This window comes from Meles meles, chromosome 2 (genome assembly GCF_922984935.1).
Source record: "Meles meles chromosome 2, mMelMel3.1 paternal haplotype, whole genome shotgun sequence".
Classification (NCBI taxonomy): Eukaryota; Metazoa; Chordata; class Mammalia; order Carnivora; family Mustelidae; genus Meles; species Meles meles.
This window is the reverse complement of record NC_060067.1, coordinates 84,262,730-84,280,988: the sequence shown is the minus strand read 5'-3', so window position 1 is coordinate 84,280,988 and position 18,259 is coordinate 84,262,730. Positions and strand designations below refer to the sequence as shown.

Sequence of the window (18,259 nt, the reverse complement as noted above, 5' to 3'; positions counted from 1 at the left end):
AGTGACTGCTTAATGTCTTGCCTCATTTAATCCCTACAACAGTCTTCTGAGTTAGAATTGTGTAAGCATAGAAAGAAAGTGAAAGTGTGAAGAATAGTTAATTTTCCTAGGGTCAACACCACGAATAAATAACAGAGCAAGAATCCGGGAAATACAGGACTCCTGAAGGTAAAGCCTGTGCTTTTTCACAGCAGCCTTCCTATGAAAAGAATTTTAAGAAGAATCTTTTCCTGTACCTTTAAAATATATCAAAACAGGTGGCCAATTTTTATATAAATTGAATAATTTGCTACTGTGTGTATAGTAGGCCAAGTATTATTCCCCTTTTAAAGATTAAGGTGGCACTCAAGGTCACATTGCTAGTGAAGGAACCCAGGTCTTCTGACACTGCTATTTTCCATTGCTACCTCCAAGTGATGACTTTAGACCACAAAAGTACATGGAATGAGTGTGCGTAAAACTGGTGAAATCTAAATAAGCTGTATGTATTGTACCATAGGAAAAAAAGAAAGAAAAAAACATCATTTCTTAGGAACAGTGCATCCAAACACAGTAAACATCTAAGAAATTTTTTAAAAATCTTAATTACTTTCTTTAAGTCCCGTGGAAAAGAAGAGCTAAATTTGAAAAAAGATTAGATTATTTGCTGAATGTTTCACATAAGGATGTGAGACATCACCTATTGAATTTCCTTAGATGACTGCTTAGAATAGATAGCCACCCCTCAAAACAAATGAACAAATAAACTTCCTATTTATGTATCAACTTTATGAGGATAAAAATCCAGAAAAAATAGGATTTTAATGTTTAAATGCTGAAGTATTAGAGTGACAGGAGATAAAAGTACTATATGGCATACAGACACTGAGTGCCATTTCAGCAATAGAGCTCATTTCTAGGAAAGACTTCACTGTACTAGAACGTCTACTTTTGTAGAGTTTGTTTTTGTAGAAGTACTTTGAGTTTTCCTTTAGCATTGCCTATATAAAAATGAAGATGATAATTGTATCAGTTTGGCTTGACACGTACTTAAAAAATGGGTCTGTCTCTGCAGAATTCACTGGTCAATCCAGCCAGATGTAGGAGCTTTAAATATCTGATGTGGCTCTAGATGGTGTCTCTTTTTGGTGAACTGGAGTTATCTTTACCCTGGACTTGGATTATTATCTGTTCATGGTGACACTAGATAGCAGTTAGCCTTACCTAGACTTAGGTGTTTAGAACATCCCAGAAGACTTAGACCTTAAAATTGTTCTTGGGACTGAAGTGGGATTTAAGAAGTTCTTTGTAATCCTAAATGCCACAGCCAAACTTACAGCAAGTTATGTGTGTTTTTGATTTGCTTTCTATAAATTATTGGTCAGTGGTTTACTGCAGGTAAATATAGCAAGGAATATGCTCACTCTAGATTTGGAGTGCTGATTGTAATGGCCTATATTATATGGAATTAAAGTGATTTGGAAAGCTTTTTTGGTATAGGGTTGAAAATGAGAAATAACTGAACAACTTAGGCATATAATAAACATGCTGCCTTATAAAATATTTGAAGAGTTCATTGTTCTCAGGTTCTTTCCTGCTTCTCTTGAACTTTTTGCTTTTGTATATTTGCCTTTGTTTACCATCTTAGAAGAATATTGGGTAGAAAAATGGGATGTCTCATGAACAGTGTTGTTCTTACTATAAAATACGAGTGTTGGAATTCTGGGGTTATTTGCTTATTTATTTATTAAAAAAAATTTTTTTTTATATATATATTTGACACAGAGCACAGGCAGGGGGAACGGCAGGCAGAGGGAGAGGGAGAAGCAGGCTTCCTACTGAGCAAGGAGCCTGATGCAGGACTTGATCCCAGGACCCTGATGTGGGTTTTGATCCCAGGACCCTGGGATCATGACCTGAGCTGAAGGCAGTGGCTTAACTGACTGAGCCACCGAGGTGCCCCAGAATTTTGGAGTTTTTTATTGCTAATGTGGAATCAGCTATTGATGCTGTGTATATTATAAAGGAAGACATTAACCCCCATCCTTTCCAGCCATTATAGAGAAAATAAATAGCCCATGATGATAATATGTTATATGGCAAAGTTGGTGAGATGGCATTCCCATAGTTACATTAAGTTATATTAGACTCTGCCTTGCTAGCACTCTCAGTCTCACTGTCCTCTTGGCCTTGAAGAGGTAAGCTGCTCTTTTGTGAATTTCCTAGGGAGAGAGCCATGTGGTAGGGAACCATGGATAACCCCTAAGAGCTGAGGTTGGCCTCTGGCTGACAAATAGCAAAATATTGAAACTCTCAGTCCTATAGCTGTGAAGAAATGAATTCTGCTAACAAGCTGAATGGTCTTGTAAGCAAGTTTTTCTCCAGTCAAGCTTCCATATGAGAACACAAACTAGCCCACACCTTGATTAAAGCTAGATGAGACTCTAAAGCAGAAAACATAGGTAGGCTGGGTTCTTGGAAACTAATCCTCAAGAAAGGGGAAGTAAGAGGATGGGGAAAACCAATTAAAGAGATCTGTTCTTCAAATTCTTCTACTTAAAGGCATTAGTGAGGTCTTCAAATATTTAAATTATACTGTAGCATTCTTGAAGAGACTAATACATGCTTTGAGTTCTATTCTTAGATCAGTAGGATAGTGAACCATTTCTGTTTACTGAGAAAGTTGTCAAAAGGGAAAGAAAGTATCAATTAACTTCTGAAGAATTTTGTAGAGAAACTATCAAATTAACTCCAGTTTCTAAAGTTTTCCATTTTTTATTGTAAAATACACATCATATAAAATTTACCATCTTAACGATTTTTAGATGTACAGTTCAGTGGTTTTAAGTTCAGTCATCTGTTGTGCAGACATTACCACCATTCATCTATACAACTCTACATCTAGCAAAACCAAAACTCTGTATACATTAGACAATACCCATCCTCTTTTCCTGTCCCCTTAACCCCTGGTAACCACCGTTCTGCTTTCTGCTTATGAATCTGGCTGCTATAGGTACCTCATAAAAGTAGAATCATATAGTATTTGTCTTTTTGTGACTAGTTTATTTCACTCAGCATAATGTCCTCAAGGTTCTTCCACATTGTGGCATATGTTAGAATTTCATTCCTTTTTAAGACTGAATAATATTCCATTGTATGTAAAATTGTATGCAATTGTATCCATTTTGCATCCATTGTATGCAAAATTCCACATTTTGCTTTTCCATTCATCCATTGACGGACATGTGGGTTTTTCTACCTTTTAGCTACCAAATTATGAATTTTAAGAAGGCAGACAAACCATAGCTAATTAAATAACTAGTGTTTAGATAGAATACTGATTTAGGTCTACCTTGTGACATGTTTAATTCTTTTAAAATCAATATTTACATTTTACCTATACCACTTTATAGGATTGGATAATTTATAATAATATACTGTTGTATTTTTGCATTTGTGACATTATTGTGACATTTGTGACATGTCTATGATTTATTTGATTTTCTAGCCCAAGGGTCAGCGAACTATGGTCTGTGGTCCACCCTGCCTGCTTTTGTATGGCCCACGAACTAAGAGTTTTTACAGATGAACATTAGTACTCAATTTGGTACTAACTTTGAACCCCCATTACACAAAGTCCCAAGAAAAAAATTTTACTTCTCTCATTTCTAGACCTATATTATAAAAGATTGCTTATTATTATTATATTTTAATTTCCTCAGTGAAAAATTATGTGAATATTAGTTTTCTTTTTTATAAGTTTTATGTACCTTTGATACATAATACCTTTAATACCATAATACCATAATACCTTTGATTTTACCTCTTGCCTTGCAAGGCCTATAATATTTACTATTTAACCTTTATAGGTAAGTTTGCAGTATCTCTCCTCTATTCTATTTATAACATTGTTCTTTTGAGATACTATTTTTAAACCTGTTACAACAGACACTAAGATTTTATGTTTATGTCATTTATTTAATATTTTTCCATGCAGAATTCTATAAGGTATCATTTTGCAATTGGATATATTTAGTACAAATTATTTTTAAAATATTCTTTAGCTTTTTTTCATTTTCAGATCATTAGTTTCTCTAAAATAGGTGTATCATTAAAGATATCTTAGAAAAATGTTAATCAAATCAGAAATCTGTTTTAAAGGCAGGCTTATAAATATCCTTAGGATAATAGATTAAGGAGTGTAATCCTGAAAGTTGGTAACATGCATGGAACTTTTTCACTCTATGATTATGATCTTGGGTTTCTGATATGGCTAGCTTGTAAGAAATTGGAGGATGGCATGGTATGGTGGAGAGATGCATATACCATCACAGAGGAATAAATCTCCCCTAAGTATTTGATACACTCATTCCTGGAATGTAATTCTAATACAAAAGTTGTGGGATTGAAGGGAAAAATCTAGAATAAACTGTTTCTTGTGAAATAGTAATATTCATCTAAAGAAAAAGTATAAGGAAAAAGGAATCCTATTTATAGTAGTTATCACAAATACTAAATAATTTGTTCGCCTTGTAACATGATTCATAAAAATACTTAAAGGATAGAATAAAATACTAATGGAGGAAACAAAACTCTGGATGGAAAGACTAAAAAATTATAAGTGTTACTAAGTTAATATATGGATTGAACACACTATTGGTTATATTACAAAAAAGATATGTTATGATAAACATAAATGGTATGCATATGGAAAACTCATTGTAGACATTTAAACCCTAAAACAACATTTATAAAAGCTGCTTGAAAGGTCTTTTAAAAATGGGATATAGGTTTTAGGACTAGATCTAAGTTTATAGATTTCTAGATTTCTTTTTAAAGATTATTTATTTGTTTATTTGAGAGAGAGATTGAGAGCACGAGCAGGGGTTAGGTGCAGAGGGAGAGGGAGAAGCCGCTGAGCAGGGAGCCCTATGTGGAGCTCCATCCCAGAACCCAGAGATCATGACCTGAGCTGAAGGCAGACACTTAACCCACTGAGCCCCAGGCACCCTGAAGATTTCTAGATTTAAAAAATAGGAATTAGTTGGGTCGGCTGAGTGGCTCAGTCAATTAAGCATCCCGCTCTTGCTTTCTGCTCAAGTCGTGATCTCAGGGTCCTAGGATCAAGCCCTGCTTGGAGCTCTGCTCTCAGCAGGGAATCTGCTTAAGATTCTCTCTCTTCCTCTCCCTTTGCCCACTGTCCTCTCCCAGGCCCCATGCTTGATTACCTGAGATTACTTTCCTTAAGATTACCAAAAAGGGGAAATTCCATAAGTCCCTGTATAAGCCTCACCTTGCCCTCATATTGTGACCTCCTACCACCGTCTTGTGGCAGACAGTCTTTGCTTTGTTCTCCTACAGGCCACTTCCTTGTAGTATATTCAGTAAACCTTTACCCCCATTCTTCTGCCTTAGATGAATTCTTTCAGCACCTGTGCCCCAGCCTCCATCTGATTGGATCACCCCACATTTGGTGGCCCCCATTTGATTGGGGGACCCACGATCCGGATAATCAGTAATATTGTTGCTCTTAGTTGTAGATATGGCACTTGAATTTGCAAAGTGCTGTTTAAATGCTTCATAAATGGTAACTCATTTACTTCTCATACCAATCCTAAGGGGTAAGTACTGTTATTATCCCCATTTTACAGATGACTCACAGAAAGGATAAGTAACTTGCTCAAAGTCACATGGTAGAGGTAGCCATTATGACATATTGAACCTTAAATATATCTCTTAAATTTATATACACTCAAATATAAGACAATTAAATGTAAATAATTTTTTAAAAATGGAAAATCAAAACCAAAAATCTAAAAGAACTAAACCTAAAAGGTATCATAGTAATAAATATAAACAGGCTAAGCTCATCTATTAGTAGAAAAAAATGAGACAGTCCTATAAACCAGCAGGGTGCAGGACAACATTGGAAAAAGACAAATAATGAAGTTGGTCTCTTTTGTGTATAAAAACAAACACAATAAAGCTCTTAAAATATGTGTACATGTATGAATGGATAGAGGTCACAGGTATACAACATTAAATATAGTGTTTACCTTTTAGGAGGAGAGGAAACTCAGTAGAAATAAAGAAGAGAGATTTCTCATCTTTACTCTGTATGTATATATTTTTGAAGATTATGTATTTGAGAGAGAGTAGGAGCAGGGAGAGGGGGAGAGGGAGAGAGAGAGAATCTCAAGCAGACTTTGTGCTGAGCATGGAGCCATTTGCGGGACTCAATCCCACGACCCCAAGATCAGGACCTGAGCTGGAACCAAGAGTTGGATGCTCAACAAACTGAGCTACCCAGGTGCTCCTATGCTATATGTTTTTATGTTGTTAATTACTGCCAAAAATATGTAATGTAACTAGTAAGTTTTTTTAAATTTGTGTAGGTAAGTAAACAGTGTCAATAAGATAAGATTCCAAACTGTTAGCACTAAATGTCTCTGAAAAGTAGAATTGGAGGTAATGGAAACAAGATTATTCTTCCCTTTTTTACTATACCTACTTCTGTATTGTTTGAATTTTAAAATGTTATAGTGAGCATCTTTAAATTAGCAAATAAAGAAGAGACATACATGATCACTTCTCTTGAATTTCCTCGTACATAAATTATTTGTTCCTGTGCTTTACCTTTACCTATAAACTAGATAGTTCTTACAGATTTCATTGGAACATCGTCCATTAGTAGACCTGAGGATGTATATGGTTTTAATGAGATTAGCATTTAAAGTCTTGGCTGCATCTTATTGTTATATGGTATTGTCTTAAATGTTACCTCTTTAGTTAAGTGGGACTTTTTTCAACTGTCAAAGGAGACTTCTGGTATTTATCACACTTTCTTGTTATATTATCATTATAGTATTGTCATCATCTATCTACTCTTTGCTTATTTTTTTTAGTAATTTGTTTTCCTAAAAATCTAAGATCTGTGAGATGAACAGTGTGCCTTGATCATCTTTTAACACATGCCCTAAAATAATTCTTGGTATATTTAAGCATTTAATAAATATCTTTTGCTTAAATGAAAAAAAGTAATATTCTTGGGGTACCTGGGTGGCTCAGTGGGTTGAAACCTCTGCCTTCAGCTCGGGTCATGATCCCAGGAGCCTGGGATCAAGCCCCACATCGGGCTCTCTGCTCAGCAGGAAGCCTGCTTCCCCCTCTCTCTCTGCTTGCCTCTCTGCCTACTTGTGATCTCTGTCAAATAAATAAATAAAATCTTGTTTTAAAAAAAGTAATATTCTTAAAAAGTCAGAAACTTAAATTTGTGTTAGGCCATTCTAGAATGGTTTAGCTTTGGGGAACTAATTGATGATAATTCATTGTAGTCTAGTAATCAGAATACCAGTTTATTTATTTATGATGGTATATATAAATAGTATAAACAAAGCTGGATATACATTATGGGTTATTTTCTTTAGCGTGATTATGCCAAAACCAAATTTTTATCAAGAATGAAAATTGAATAACACATGGGAATTAGGAGAAAGAGAGTTGGGTGGTATTAAAAAATACTAAATACTATAGGTTATTATTGCTTAACAAGTACCTTATCTAGTAAATGTTTGTTCTTGGTCCTGAGAGTTGTGAGAGGCAATATGAAGGATTTGGTTTTGCTGGTCCAGTCATAAAAATAAAGTGCCAGCCCAGTTGGATGATGGGTTAGATTTTATACCTATATAAACAAAGAAGAACATTAAATTAAACTCATATTTTGTTACAGATCAAAGAGCAAAAGTATAAAACATGAGTGACGGTTCCATGAAAACATTCAAAATAATAGATAAGTACTTATAAATCTCACTGATGGAAATGCACATTTCCATTTTCCATTTTTCTAAGTAGAATAAACTCTGAAACTGAATCAGATTTTGCTCACAAGTCAAAACTACACTGTTCAAATTGAAAAGATTGAGGCAGATTTTTTAAAAATCAAAGCACAAAGTTTTTAGAAATATTTGGAAAAAATAGAAAAGTGGTACAACGTAGCATTGCTTAATTATTGCTTTTCATGCACTATAGTGTAGATGGGCAGTGTAGAATAATAGTTAGAAATTGCTGTGTGTCAGGGATTCAGTTTTAGCTCTGCCTGCCAATAGCTGTGTGATCTTAGATAAATCACCTATTTTCTCTGTGACTTAGTTTCCTCATCTTGGGGTAATAGATTCTTTTTCGTAAAGTTGCTGGGAGGTTTAAACAAGAGTGTGTGTGTGTGTGTGTGTGTGTGTGTGTGTGTGTGTGTGTGTTTGTAGTTTTATAAAATGGTGCCTGGCAGATAATACAGTACTACATAGCCCTCCAGTTGTTATCCAATAAATATTGAGTGTTACTGTTAGTCACTGTGCTGAGGATGGGAAGATCCTTCCCTAAAGGAATAGAGTATATCTTCTCTACTTTTATCCCAGTTCTTTTTTTCTATATCTTATATCCAAGAGAACAAATTCCAGGTACATCATTTAATCTCAGTCTTTAATTTTTTTCTCCAGTTTTATTGATGTATAGTTAATATATAACATATTTTTAGCTTTAGGTTTATAGCATAATGATTTGATATATGTATATATTGTGAAATGATGAGCACAATAAGTTTAACACCATCACCTAACATAGTTACAAATTTTTTCTTTTGTGATGAGTACTTTTGAGATCTATAAGATAAATAGTTTTGGGGATGTAATGTACAGCATGGTAACTATAGTTAAAAATACATACTTGAAAGTTGCAAAGAGAGTAGATCAATCTTGATTTTTTACTTGATATTTAAAGAGATGGTTAGGAAATTGACCTGCTGCGTAAAATAAAATATTTTAAAGTCATTTTAAATCTTGTCTTATAGATGTTTGTTTGCTACTAATGGGTGTGAGCAAATTAGATATTCTATACCGGAGACTTCTCCTCACAAAACTTTTTATCAGAGGATGGGGGAGGCCAGAAGATCTCAAAAGGTAAACTTTTTTTTCCCCCCGAATTTCCTTATTCTAAATTTGTTGTAGTAAATATTTTAAATTTTTTTTCAGTGATAAAATCCTTTACTATAAATATAAAGTGATTGGCAAGTTAAACATTAAAGTATATGAAACATGTCATTATTTCCTTTTGTCTTTTGTCTTTTTATTATTTCTCTTGAGTTTTAAACCATATAATCATAAATTGACCTATTTTAAAAGCAATTTTAAAATTAAAGAGCTCTTAAATACAAGCCAGATTTTTAACTTTAGTTATTTTTAAGTTGCTTAGAGTTTCCAGGGACTGAGCTTCCTCAAGTATCTTTTTCCTCAAGGAATCTGTAATAGCTATAAAACTGAGCTATACTGTAGTTCATGGAAATATTTAGAAAATGAATTTTCAGCATTTATGCCTTTAATTTTGAGTCTTGTATGTGTTAATTGCTTTTTGAACAGTGATATTTCTCACATATTTTATGAGACAAAATGTCCAGCTTGAATAAAAACCAATAGCCTCATTTTTTTCTTTAATGATTCAAATTAAATTTGGACATAGCTTATGAACTGGACTTGCAAATTTTTTAAGATTATACACTTCCAAGACAATGGCATACTGAATTTTTCCTTTTTCCCCCCTTATCATAATAGACTCTTCGAATTCAGAAAGATGATTGGAAATCGAGAAAGATGTCAGAATCTGGTTTCAAGTGATTATCCAGTACACATTGATAAGGTATTTAAATGAAAGAAATAAAGTTAACAGAAATTCTGGTTTAACATAAATGTGTCAAGAATAGGTTGGAAGAGCCTGGGTGGCTCAGTTGGCTAAGCATCTGCCTTCGGCTCAGGGCACGATTTCAGAGTACTGGGATAGAGTCCTGTATCAGGCTCTCTGCTCAGCAGGGTGTCTGCCTCCCTCTCCCTCTGTTGCTGCCCCTCTACCCCCACCCTTGAGCCTCCACTTGTGCTCTCTGGCTCTCTCTGGCTCTCTATCAAATAAGTAAAAATCTTTTAAAAAAAGAGTAAATTAAATGTTAGACTATACTAACAGAAAACACTAAAACATAAGTGCAGTATAGATTTTTCATTTAATATAATTAAATACTACGTATGTCCTAACAGGATGCTTGTAACTAAGAGCATGTATTTAGTACTTGCCTAAATACAAGAAAATATTTGTCTCGATCTTTTTGATCCTCGTTTTGTATCTTTAGGTAATCAGGAGGGTTAAAATAAATTATTCAACATTTTAGAAGAACTTTAAGTAATACAGGGAAGTATTCTAGTTGGAGAATTGGCACCTGAGAAGTTACCAAAACAGATTTTATTTTTTAAAAAAATTTTATTTATTTTAGAAAGTGAGAGTGAATGAGAGAGAGTGCAGGGGGAGGGGCACCGGGAGAGGGAGAAGTATACTCCCCACTGAGCCGGGAGCCAAATGGAGGGCTGGATCCTGGGACTCTTGGGATCATGATCTGAGCTGAAGGCAGATGCTTAACTGATTATGCCACCCAGGTGCCCCCCAAAACAGCTTCTAAATAACATCAGGGATGTTATGGGATGTAGTTAATTGATGAGAGAATGGTAGAAAGAAAATGCTGTAGTATTAGAGAAGATGAGAAAATACATTTGAAATAGGTGTGTTTTTTGTTCTGTTTTGTTTTGTTTTTTAAGCAACCATATGTTTTTCTGTAAAGCAGTTCTGGGTTTATATAATTGAATAATTGAGGTATTATTGGGGAGGGGTACGAATGCATTTATTTCACGTCCATCATTGCCTTTCAACCAAAGTAACTCTACTTTCATCTCTTACATGTATTGGATATCTTCAGAAGATTTTATTTTTCAAAGCAGTTCCACTACTAAAAACAAAATTTTATAAATTGGAAATCCCTTGTCTATACCATATAGATGTTCTTTCTTTAGCTTCTGGATTTAGAACACTTCTTCCTCAAATTTTGCTAAATATGTCTATTATTGCTATTTTTTTCTATTAAAAATCATAGACTTAAACAAATTAAAAGCATACCGAGTGAAAAACCAAAACTGTAACTTTCTGCCCTTTCCACCACTTAATTCCATTTCTCTCCCAAGGAGGAGTTATTGTTAAGACCTTGGAATGCATTCTTTTTTTTTTTTTTTTTAAAGATTTTATTTATTTATTCTACAGAGAGAGATCACAAGTAAGCAGAGAGGTAGGCAAAGAGAGCGGGGGAAGCAGGCTGCTTACTGAGCAGAGAGCCCAATGTGGGGCTCGATCCCAGGACCCTGGGACCATGACCTGAGCTGAAGGCAGAGGCTTTAAGCCACTGAGCCACCCAGGCACCCCTTGGAATGCACTTGGAATGCATTCTTTTTTTTTTTTTAATATTTTATTTATTTATTTGACAGAGAGAGGTCACAGTAGGCAGAGAGGCAGGCAGAGAGAGAGGGAGAAACAGACTCCCCACTGAGCAGAGAACCCCTTGCGGGGCTCGATCCCAGGACCCTGAGATCATGACCTGAGCTGAAGGCAGAGGCTTAAACTGCTGAGCCACCCAGGCACCCTCTTTGGAATGCATTCTTAAAGAGTTCCTTCCTCTCCCTCTATTCTCCCCATCACCATCTCTCTTCATTTTTAAAAACTGAGATATAATTCACCCGCCATGGGATTCACCCTTTTAAAGTGTGTAATTCATTACTACATTCCCAAGATATGCAATCATCACCACTATCATTACATGCTTCCAGAACATTTTTATCTCCCCCAAAAGAAACCATATATCCATTAGCTGTTATTTCCCATTTCCACACAGCCTCCTACCTGCTTGCAGTCATTAATTTGCTGCCTGTATGGATTCATTGATTCTAGACATTTCATGTAAATGGAATCATATAATATGAGACCTTTTGTGTCTGGTTTATTTCACTGAGCTAATTTTCAAGTTTCATCCATATTATCTAACAATACTTCATTTTTTATTGTTTAATATTCCATTGTATAGATATATGACATTTTGTTTATCCATTTATCAGCTAATGGACATTTAGGTTTCTGCTTTTTGACTATTATGAATAATAATACTATGAACATTCATGTGTAAATGTTTTTGTGGATATATGTTTTGAATTATTTAGGTATATATCTAGGACTGGAATTTCTGAGTCATATGGTAAATCTATGTTTAACTTTTTGACAAACTGAAAACTGTTTTCCAAAGTGCACCATTTTACTTTTCCCACGAACAATGCATAATGATTCCAACTTGTCCACATTTTCACTAATATTTGTATTAAACAGCTATCCTAGTGGGTGTAAACATATTTTATTGTGATTTTTGGTATGCCTTTCCCTTATGATTGTGATGTTGAGCATCTTTTCATGTGCTTATTGGCCATTTGCATATCTTCTTTGAAGAAATATCTGTGAAACCATTGCCCATTTTTTTAAAGATTTATTTATTTATTTTAGAAAGAGAAAGTGATGACAGGATAAGGGGCAGAGAAACAGAGGGAGAGGGAGAGAGAGAGAATTTCAAGGAAACTCCCCACCAAGTGTGGAACCCAACATGGTGCTTGATCTTGTGATCCTGAGATCATGACCTGAGCTGAATCAAGACTTGGACACTTAAGTGACTGAGCCACCCAGGTGCTCCAAATCATTGCCTCTTTTTTAACTGGGTTATTCATCTTTTTATTGTTGAGTTATAGCTTAATTTTTAAATCTATGTTATGTATGGTTCTAAAATTGCCTATTTTTCTTATCAAATTGCCAGTTGTCCCAACATTATTTGTTGAATTATTACACCTTTTGACATTAATCTGTGCTACCTCCTTTATCAAATAATTTATTCTTCTAAATTATACAAAAAGAAAACTTTAAAACTATACTAGGAGGCACAAAGATGACTAAAATGTAAAAACTTCCTGGATTAGAAATTTCATGTCATACACATTGGGTCTCCTTACCATTTTCAAAAAATGCAGCGCAATCCTAATTAAAATATTCAGTTTAGAACTAAAGTCTATAAAAGGATCCTAAAGTTATTTTGGGAAGAACTTTGAGAGTGTGATCAGATCAGGAATATCTAAAAAAGAAGAGTGTTAAGTAAAGCCTAGTTCAGTCATTTACCAATAGGTATAAAGTTTCAGCATGATCAAAACAGCAAGATTTGCAGATAAAAGATAGGCTAATAAGCATTATAAACAATAGCCAAATTGTGGAAAGAGCCCAAGTATTCATTGACTGATGAATGGATAAGGAACATGTGGGGGATAAGTACATATACATATACATATATGTGTATATATATTATGCAATATTAATCATGAAAAAGAATGAAATCTTGCCATTCACAACAACATGGGTGGAGCTAGAGAGTATAATGCTAAACAAAATAAGTCAGTGAGAAAGACAAATACCGTACGATTTCACTCATGTGGAATTTAAGAAACAAAACAAATGAACAAAGGGGGAAAAAAATGACGGGAGGTAAAGAAACAGACTCTTAACTATAGAGAACAAATTGATGGTACCAAAGAGGAGGCAGATGGAGGAATGGGTGAGACAGGTAATGTGTATTAAGGAGGGCACTTGCTGTGGGTGTTGTATGTTAAATGATAAATCACTAAATTCTACATCTGAAACTGGAATTGCACTGTATGTTAACTAGCTAGAATTTAAATTAAAACTTGGAAACTTAAAAAAAAAACAAAAAAAAAAAACCTGGAGAAAAAAGAGATACACTAATAAGAACCAATATAGGATTGAAAATAAGTGGCCAGAATTTAATAAAACTTCCTTCATGATAGGGGTGCCTGGGTGGCTCACATGGTTAAGCATCTGCCTTCAGCTCAGGTCATGATCCTAGGGCCCTCACATCAGCCTCCCTGCTCAATGGAGAGCCTGCTTCTCCCTCTTCCTCTGGTACTCCACCTGCTTTTGCTTTCTCTGTCAAATACATAAATAAAATCTTTTAAAAAAAATTTACTTCATGATAAAGTAGCATTTTAAGTCATTTGCAAAAAAATGGATTATTTAATATAAGATATTGACACTACTGACTAAAATTTGTGTTTAAAATGAGCTTGATAAATAAAGAAATGGGCAGAAGATGTGAACAGACATTTCGGCAAAGAAGACATCCAGATCGCCAACAGACATATGAAAAAGTGCTCCACATCACTTGGCATCAGGGAAATACAAATCAAAACCACAGTGAGATACCACCTCACACAGAATAGCTAAAATTAACAAGTCAGGAAATGACAGATGTTGGCGAGGATTCGGAGAAAGGGAAACCCTCCTACACTGTTAGCGAGAATGCAGGCTGGTGCAGCCACTCTGGCAACAGTATGGAGGTTGCTCAAAAAGTTGAAATAAAGCTACCCTATGACCCAGCAATCACACCACTGGGTATTTACCCTAAAGATACAAATGTAGGGTTCCGAAGGGACACATGCACCTGAATGTTTATAGCAGCAGAGCAGTGTCCATAATAGCCAAACTATGGAAAGAACCTAGATGTCCATCAACAGATGAATGGATAAAGAAGATGTGGTATACACACACACACACACACACACACACACACACACACACACACACACACACACACAATGGGATACTATGCAGCAATCAAAAACCCCTGAAATCTGGGGCGCCTGGGTGGCTCAGCGGGTTAAAGCCTCTGCCTTCAGCTCGGGTCATGATCCCAGGGTCCTGGGATCGAGCCCCGCATCAGGCTCTCTGCTTAGCGCAGAACCTGCTTCCTCCTCTCTCTCTCTCTGCCTGCCTCTCTGCCTACTTGTAATCTCTGTCTGTCAAATAAATAAATCTTTAAAAAAAAACAAAAAAACAAAAAAACCCTGAAATCTTGCCATTTGCAATGCCATGGATGGAACTAGAGGGTATTATGCTAAGTGAAATAAGTCAATCAGAGAAAGACAATTATCATATGATCTCTCTGATATGAGGAATTTGAGAGATGGGGCAGGGGTCATTGTGGGTAGGGAGGAAAAAAAATGAAACAAGATGGGATTGGGACATAGACAGACCTTAAGAGACTCTTAATCTCATGAAACAAACTGAGGGTTGCTGGGGGTGGGGGGAAGGGTAGGGTGTCCATGTTATGGACATTGGGGAGGGTATGTGCTATGGTGAGTGCTGTGAAATGTGTAAGCCTGATGATTCACAGACCTGTACCCCTAACTAACATGTAAACATGTTAGTTTAAAAAATGAGCTGGATATGTATATATATATATAGATATATATATATATAGTATCCACAGATATAGTTTTTTGTTTGTTTTCAATTTTAATGAAAATATGTGGTGTTTACTGCTAATTTCATTTTGACTATTGACCTGATAAAGATTAAAATAATAATAATAATAACTTGGGGCACCTGGGTGGCTCATTTGGGCATCTGCCTTTGGCTCAAGTCTTGATCCCAGTATCCTGGGATTGGGCCCCATGTGAGGCTCCCTACTCAGTAGGGTATCTGCTTCTCCCTCTGCCCCTTCCCCTGCTCATGCTCATGCTCACTTTCTCTCTCTCTCTCTCTAAAATAAATAAAATCTTTAGAAAAACATAAAATATATAAAAAATATATTTTTTGGTGGCTCAATTGATTATCTGACTCGGTTTTGGCTTGGATCATGATCTTGTGGATGGTGGGATCAAGCCCTGTATCAGGCTCCATGTTCAGCAGGGAGTCTATTTGAGATTCTTTCCCTCTGCCCCTCCTCATGCTCATGTTATCTCTCTCAAAAACTAAGTAAGTCTTGAAAAAAATAACTGTTTGAGGAGGGGAAAGTTTAGGTGTTAAATATTAAATGCCTTTGCTATATATGTAATTATATATTTTTCCCTATTTGATGTGTTTACACGACTCATTGAATCAATGGATTTTTTTTTTAAGATTTTATTTATTTATTTGACAGAGAGAGACAGCGAGAGAGGGAACACAAGCAGGGGGAGTGGGAGAGGGAGAAGCAGGCTTCCTGCCAAGCAGGGATCCCTATGTGGGCTTGATTCCAGCACCCTGGGATCATGACCTGAACTGAAGGCAGACGCTTAATGTCTGAGCCACCCAGGGGCCTTGCATCAATGGATTTCTTAAAATGAGCCATTCTAACATATTTAGCATTAAGTCAACCCTTATTTGATTTTGATAAATTATTTTTACAGTTTCTTTGTAAATTGTTCTTATGGTTATTTTTATATTTTTAAGTTCTTACAGCTAGTATTTTATTTTGTCTTCATGCTGTTGTACAAATGAGCTTTATTTATAGTTTACTTCTCCTTTTTAAAAAATTTTATTTATGTATTTATTTGAGAGAGAAAACAAATGAGGTGGAGGGGGGCAGAGGGAGAAACAGGACTCCATCCCAGGCCCCTGATATCATGATCTGATCTAAAGGCAGACACTGAACCAACTGAACCACTCAGACACCTTTTAGTGTACTTTTCCAATTAGCCTGCAGTAAAGGATATAAAAGGCAAAGAAATGTGTATAAGAGCCATGTTTTTAGGAAGCTGACTTGGGGGGAGGGGGAACCTGGGTGGCACAGCCAGGTGAGTGTCAGACTCTTGGTTTGGGCTCAGGTTATGATCCCAGGGACGTGAGATCAAGTCCCACATCAGACTCTGCACTCAACATGAAGTCTGCTTGAGACTCTCTCTCCCTCTGCCCCTACCTGCTGAGCTTGCTTACTGTCTGTCTCTAAAATAAATCAAAAGCAAGCAAGCAAGCAAGCAGGCTGACTGAGGCAAAAGAATATGTAGTCACTAGTGATAAAAAGTTTTTGATTGAATAGAACTTTTTTAATAGGAAACATGTATGATAGACCAAGATATCTTAGCTACATGTATGCATTTTGGTTTTGCTTTTCTCTTAGATTGAAGAGCAATCAGACTGTAAGATCCTAGATGGACACTTTGTTTCCCCCATGGCCCACTATGTGCCTGATATAATGCCAATTGAATCTGTTATTGCAAGGTAAGAAATTTTATTCAGAAAGTTAAAGTAGTAAGTTATTTTTTTGTAGTAAGTTATTTTTGTATTTATAATTACAATAAAATCAATGCCATGTTATTTTTAATTGCTAGTATTAATTACAATCATTATTTGGCATTGCTCCCATTAACCGTGGGTTGGGACAGAATAAAAATATGGAGCTTTATAGTATGTATTCAAATTTAAGTCATTATCATCTTAAAATAGACTGTTATAAGTATAAAATGATTTGTATAAGCCTGAAAGAACACAAAGCTAAAACCTACTGGATAAACAAAAGGTAAGAAGAAATAAATGTAAACATACCTTTAGAGAAAATCATCCAATCACAAAGGAAGAGACGAAAAGAAGAAAGGAACAAAAAAGTAATAAAACTGTCAGAAAACAATAAACAAATTGGCAATAGTAAATTCATATCTATCAATAATCACTTTAAATGTAAATCAACTAAATTGTCTAATCAAAAGACTTAGAGTGGCTGAATGGATTAAAAAGTAGGACCTAACTGTATGCTGTCTAGTATATGTGCTGCCGAAGTGAGCACATAACTGTATGCTGTCTATAAGAGACTCACTTCAGTGGCACCTGGCTGGCTCAGTTGGAAGAGCATGTGACTCTTTGATCACAGGGTGTGAGTTTGAGCCTCACATTGGGAGTAGAGATTACTTACATAAGTATAACCTGCTGAGCTGGCTTACTCACTCTCTCTGTTAAAGACAGACTCACTTCAAATGTAAGGACATACACAGACTGAAAGTGAAGAGATGAAAAGGATATTCCATTCAAATGAAAATCAAAAGAAAGTAGAGGTAGCTATATTATACCATACAAAATGGACTTTAAGACAAAGATTGGAGGGGCGCCTGGGTGGCTCAGTGGGTTAAGCTGCTGCCTTCGGCTCAGGTCATGATCTCGGGGTCCTGGGATCGAGTCCCGCATGGGGCTCTCTGCTCAGCAGGGAGCCTGCTTCCCTCTCTCTCTCTGCCTAGTTGTGATTTCTCTCTGTCAAATAAATAAATAAAATCTTAAAAAAAAAAAAAAGACAAAGATTGGATAAGGAACAAAGAGGGTCATTATATAATGATAAAGGGATCAATCTTATGAGAGATTATAACATTTATAAATATTTAGGCACCCAACATAGGAACTAAATATATAAAAGAAATTAACAGACTTGAAGGCAGCAGTACAATAACAATAGGGAGCTTTGATACTTGACTTGCAATAATGGATAGATAATCCAGAGAGAAAATCAGTAAGAAAACATTGAATTCAAACTATCCATTAGACCAGATGGACTTAACTGACATTCACAAAACATTGTTTC

General features: G+C 35.5%; 1 protein-coding gene across 12 annotated transcripts in view; it reads left to right on the top strand.

Moving 5' to 3' along the window:
- The window catches only part of ABHD18 (abhydrolase domain containing 18), a 54,766-nt gene that overhangs the window by 1,579 nt on the left and 34,928 nt on the right, over positions 1 to 18,259 (top strand). For 5 of the 12 annotated variants that reach the window (XM_045991290.1, XM_045991271.1, XM_045991309.1 and 2 more), the window contains exons 2-4: positions 8,822 to 8,930; positions 9,579 to 9,663; positions 16,814 to 16,914. The exons of 3 other annotated variants lie outside the window; for them this stretch is intronic. In XM_045991290.1, coding sequence (XP_045847246.1) covers positions 8,839 to 8,930; positions 9,579 to 9,663; positions 16,814 to 16,914 — 278 coding nt within the window. In that variant the 5' untranslated portion in view covers positions 8,822 to 8,838. Of the gene's footprint in view, positions 1 to 6,076; positions 6,096 to 8,821; positions 8,931 to 9,578; positions 9,664 to 16,813; positions 16,915 to 18,259 lie in introns of those variants that run through there. 4 more of the 12 variants (XM_045991333.1, XM_045991317.1, XM_045991300.1 and 1 more) reach the window with 3 other exon arrangements.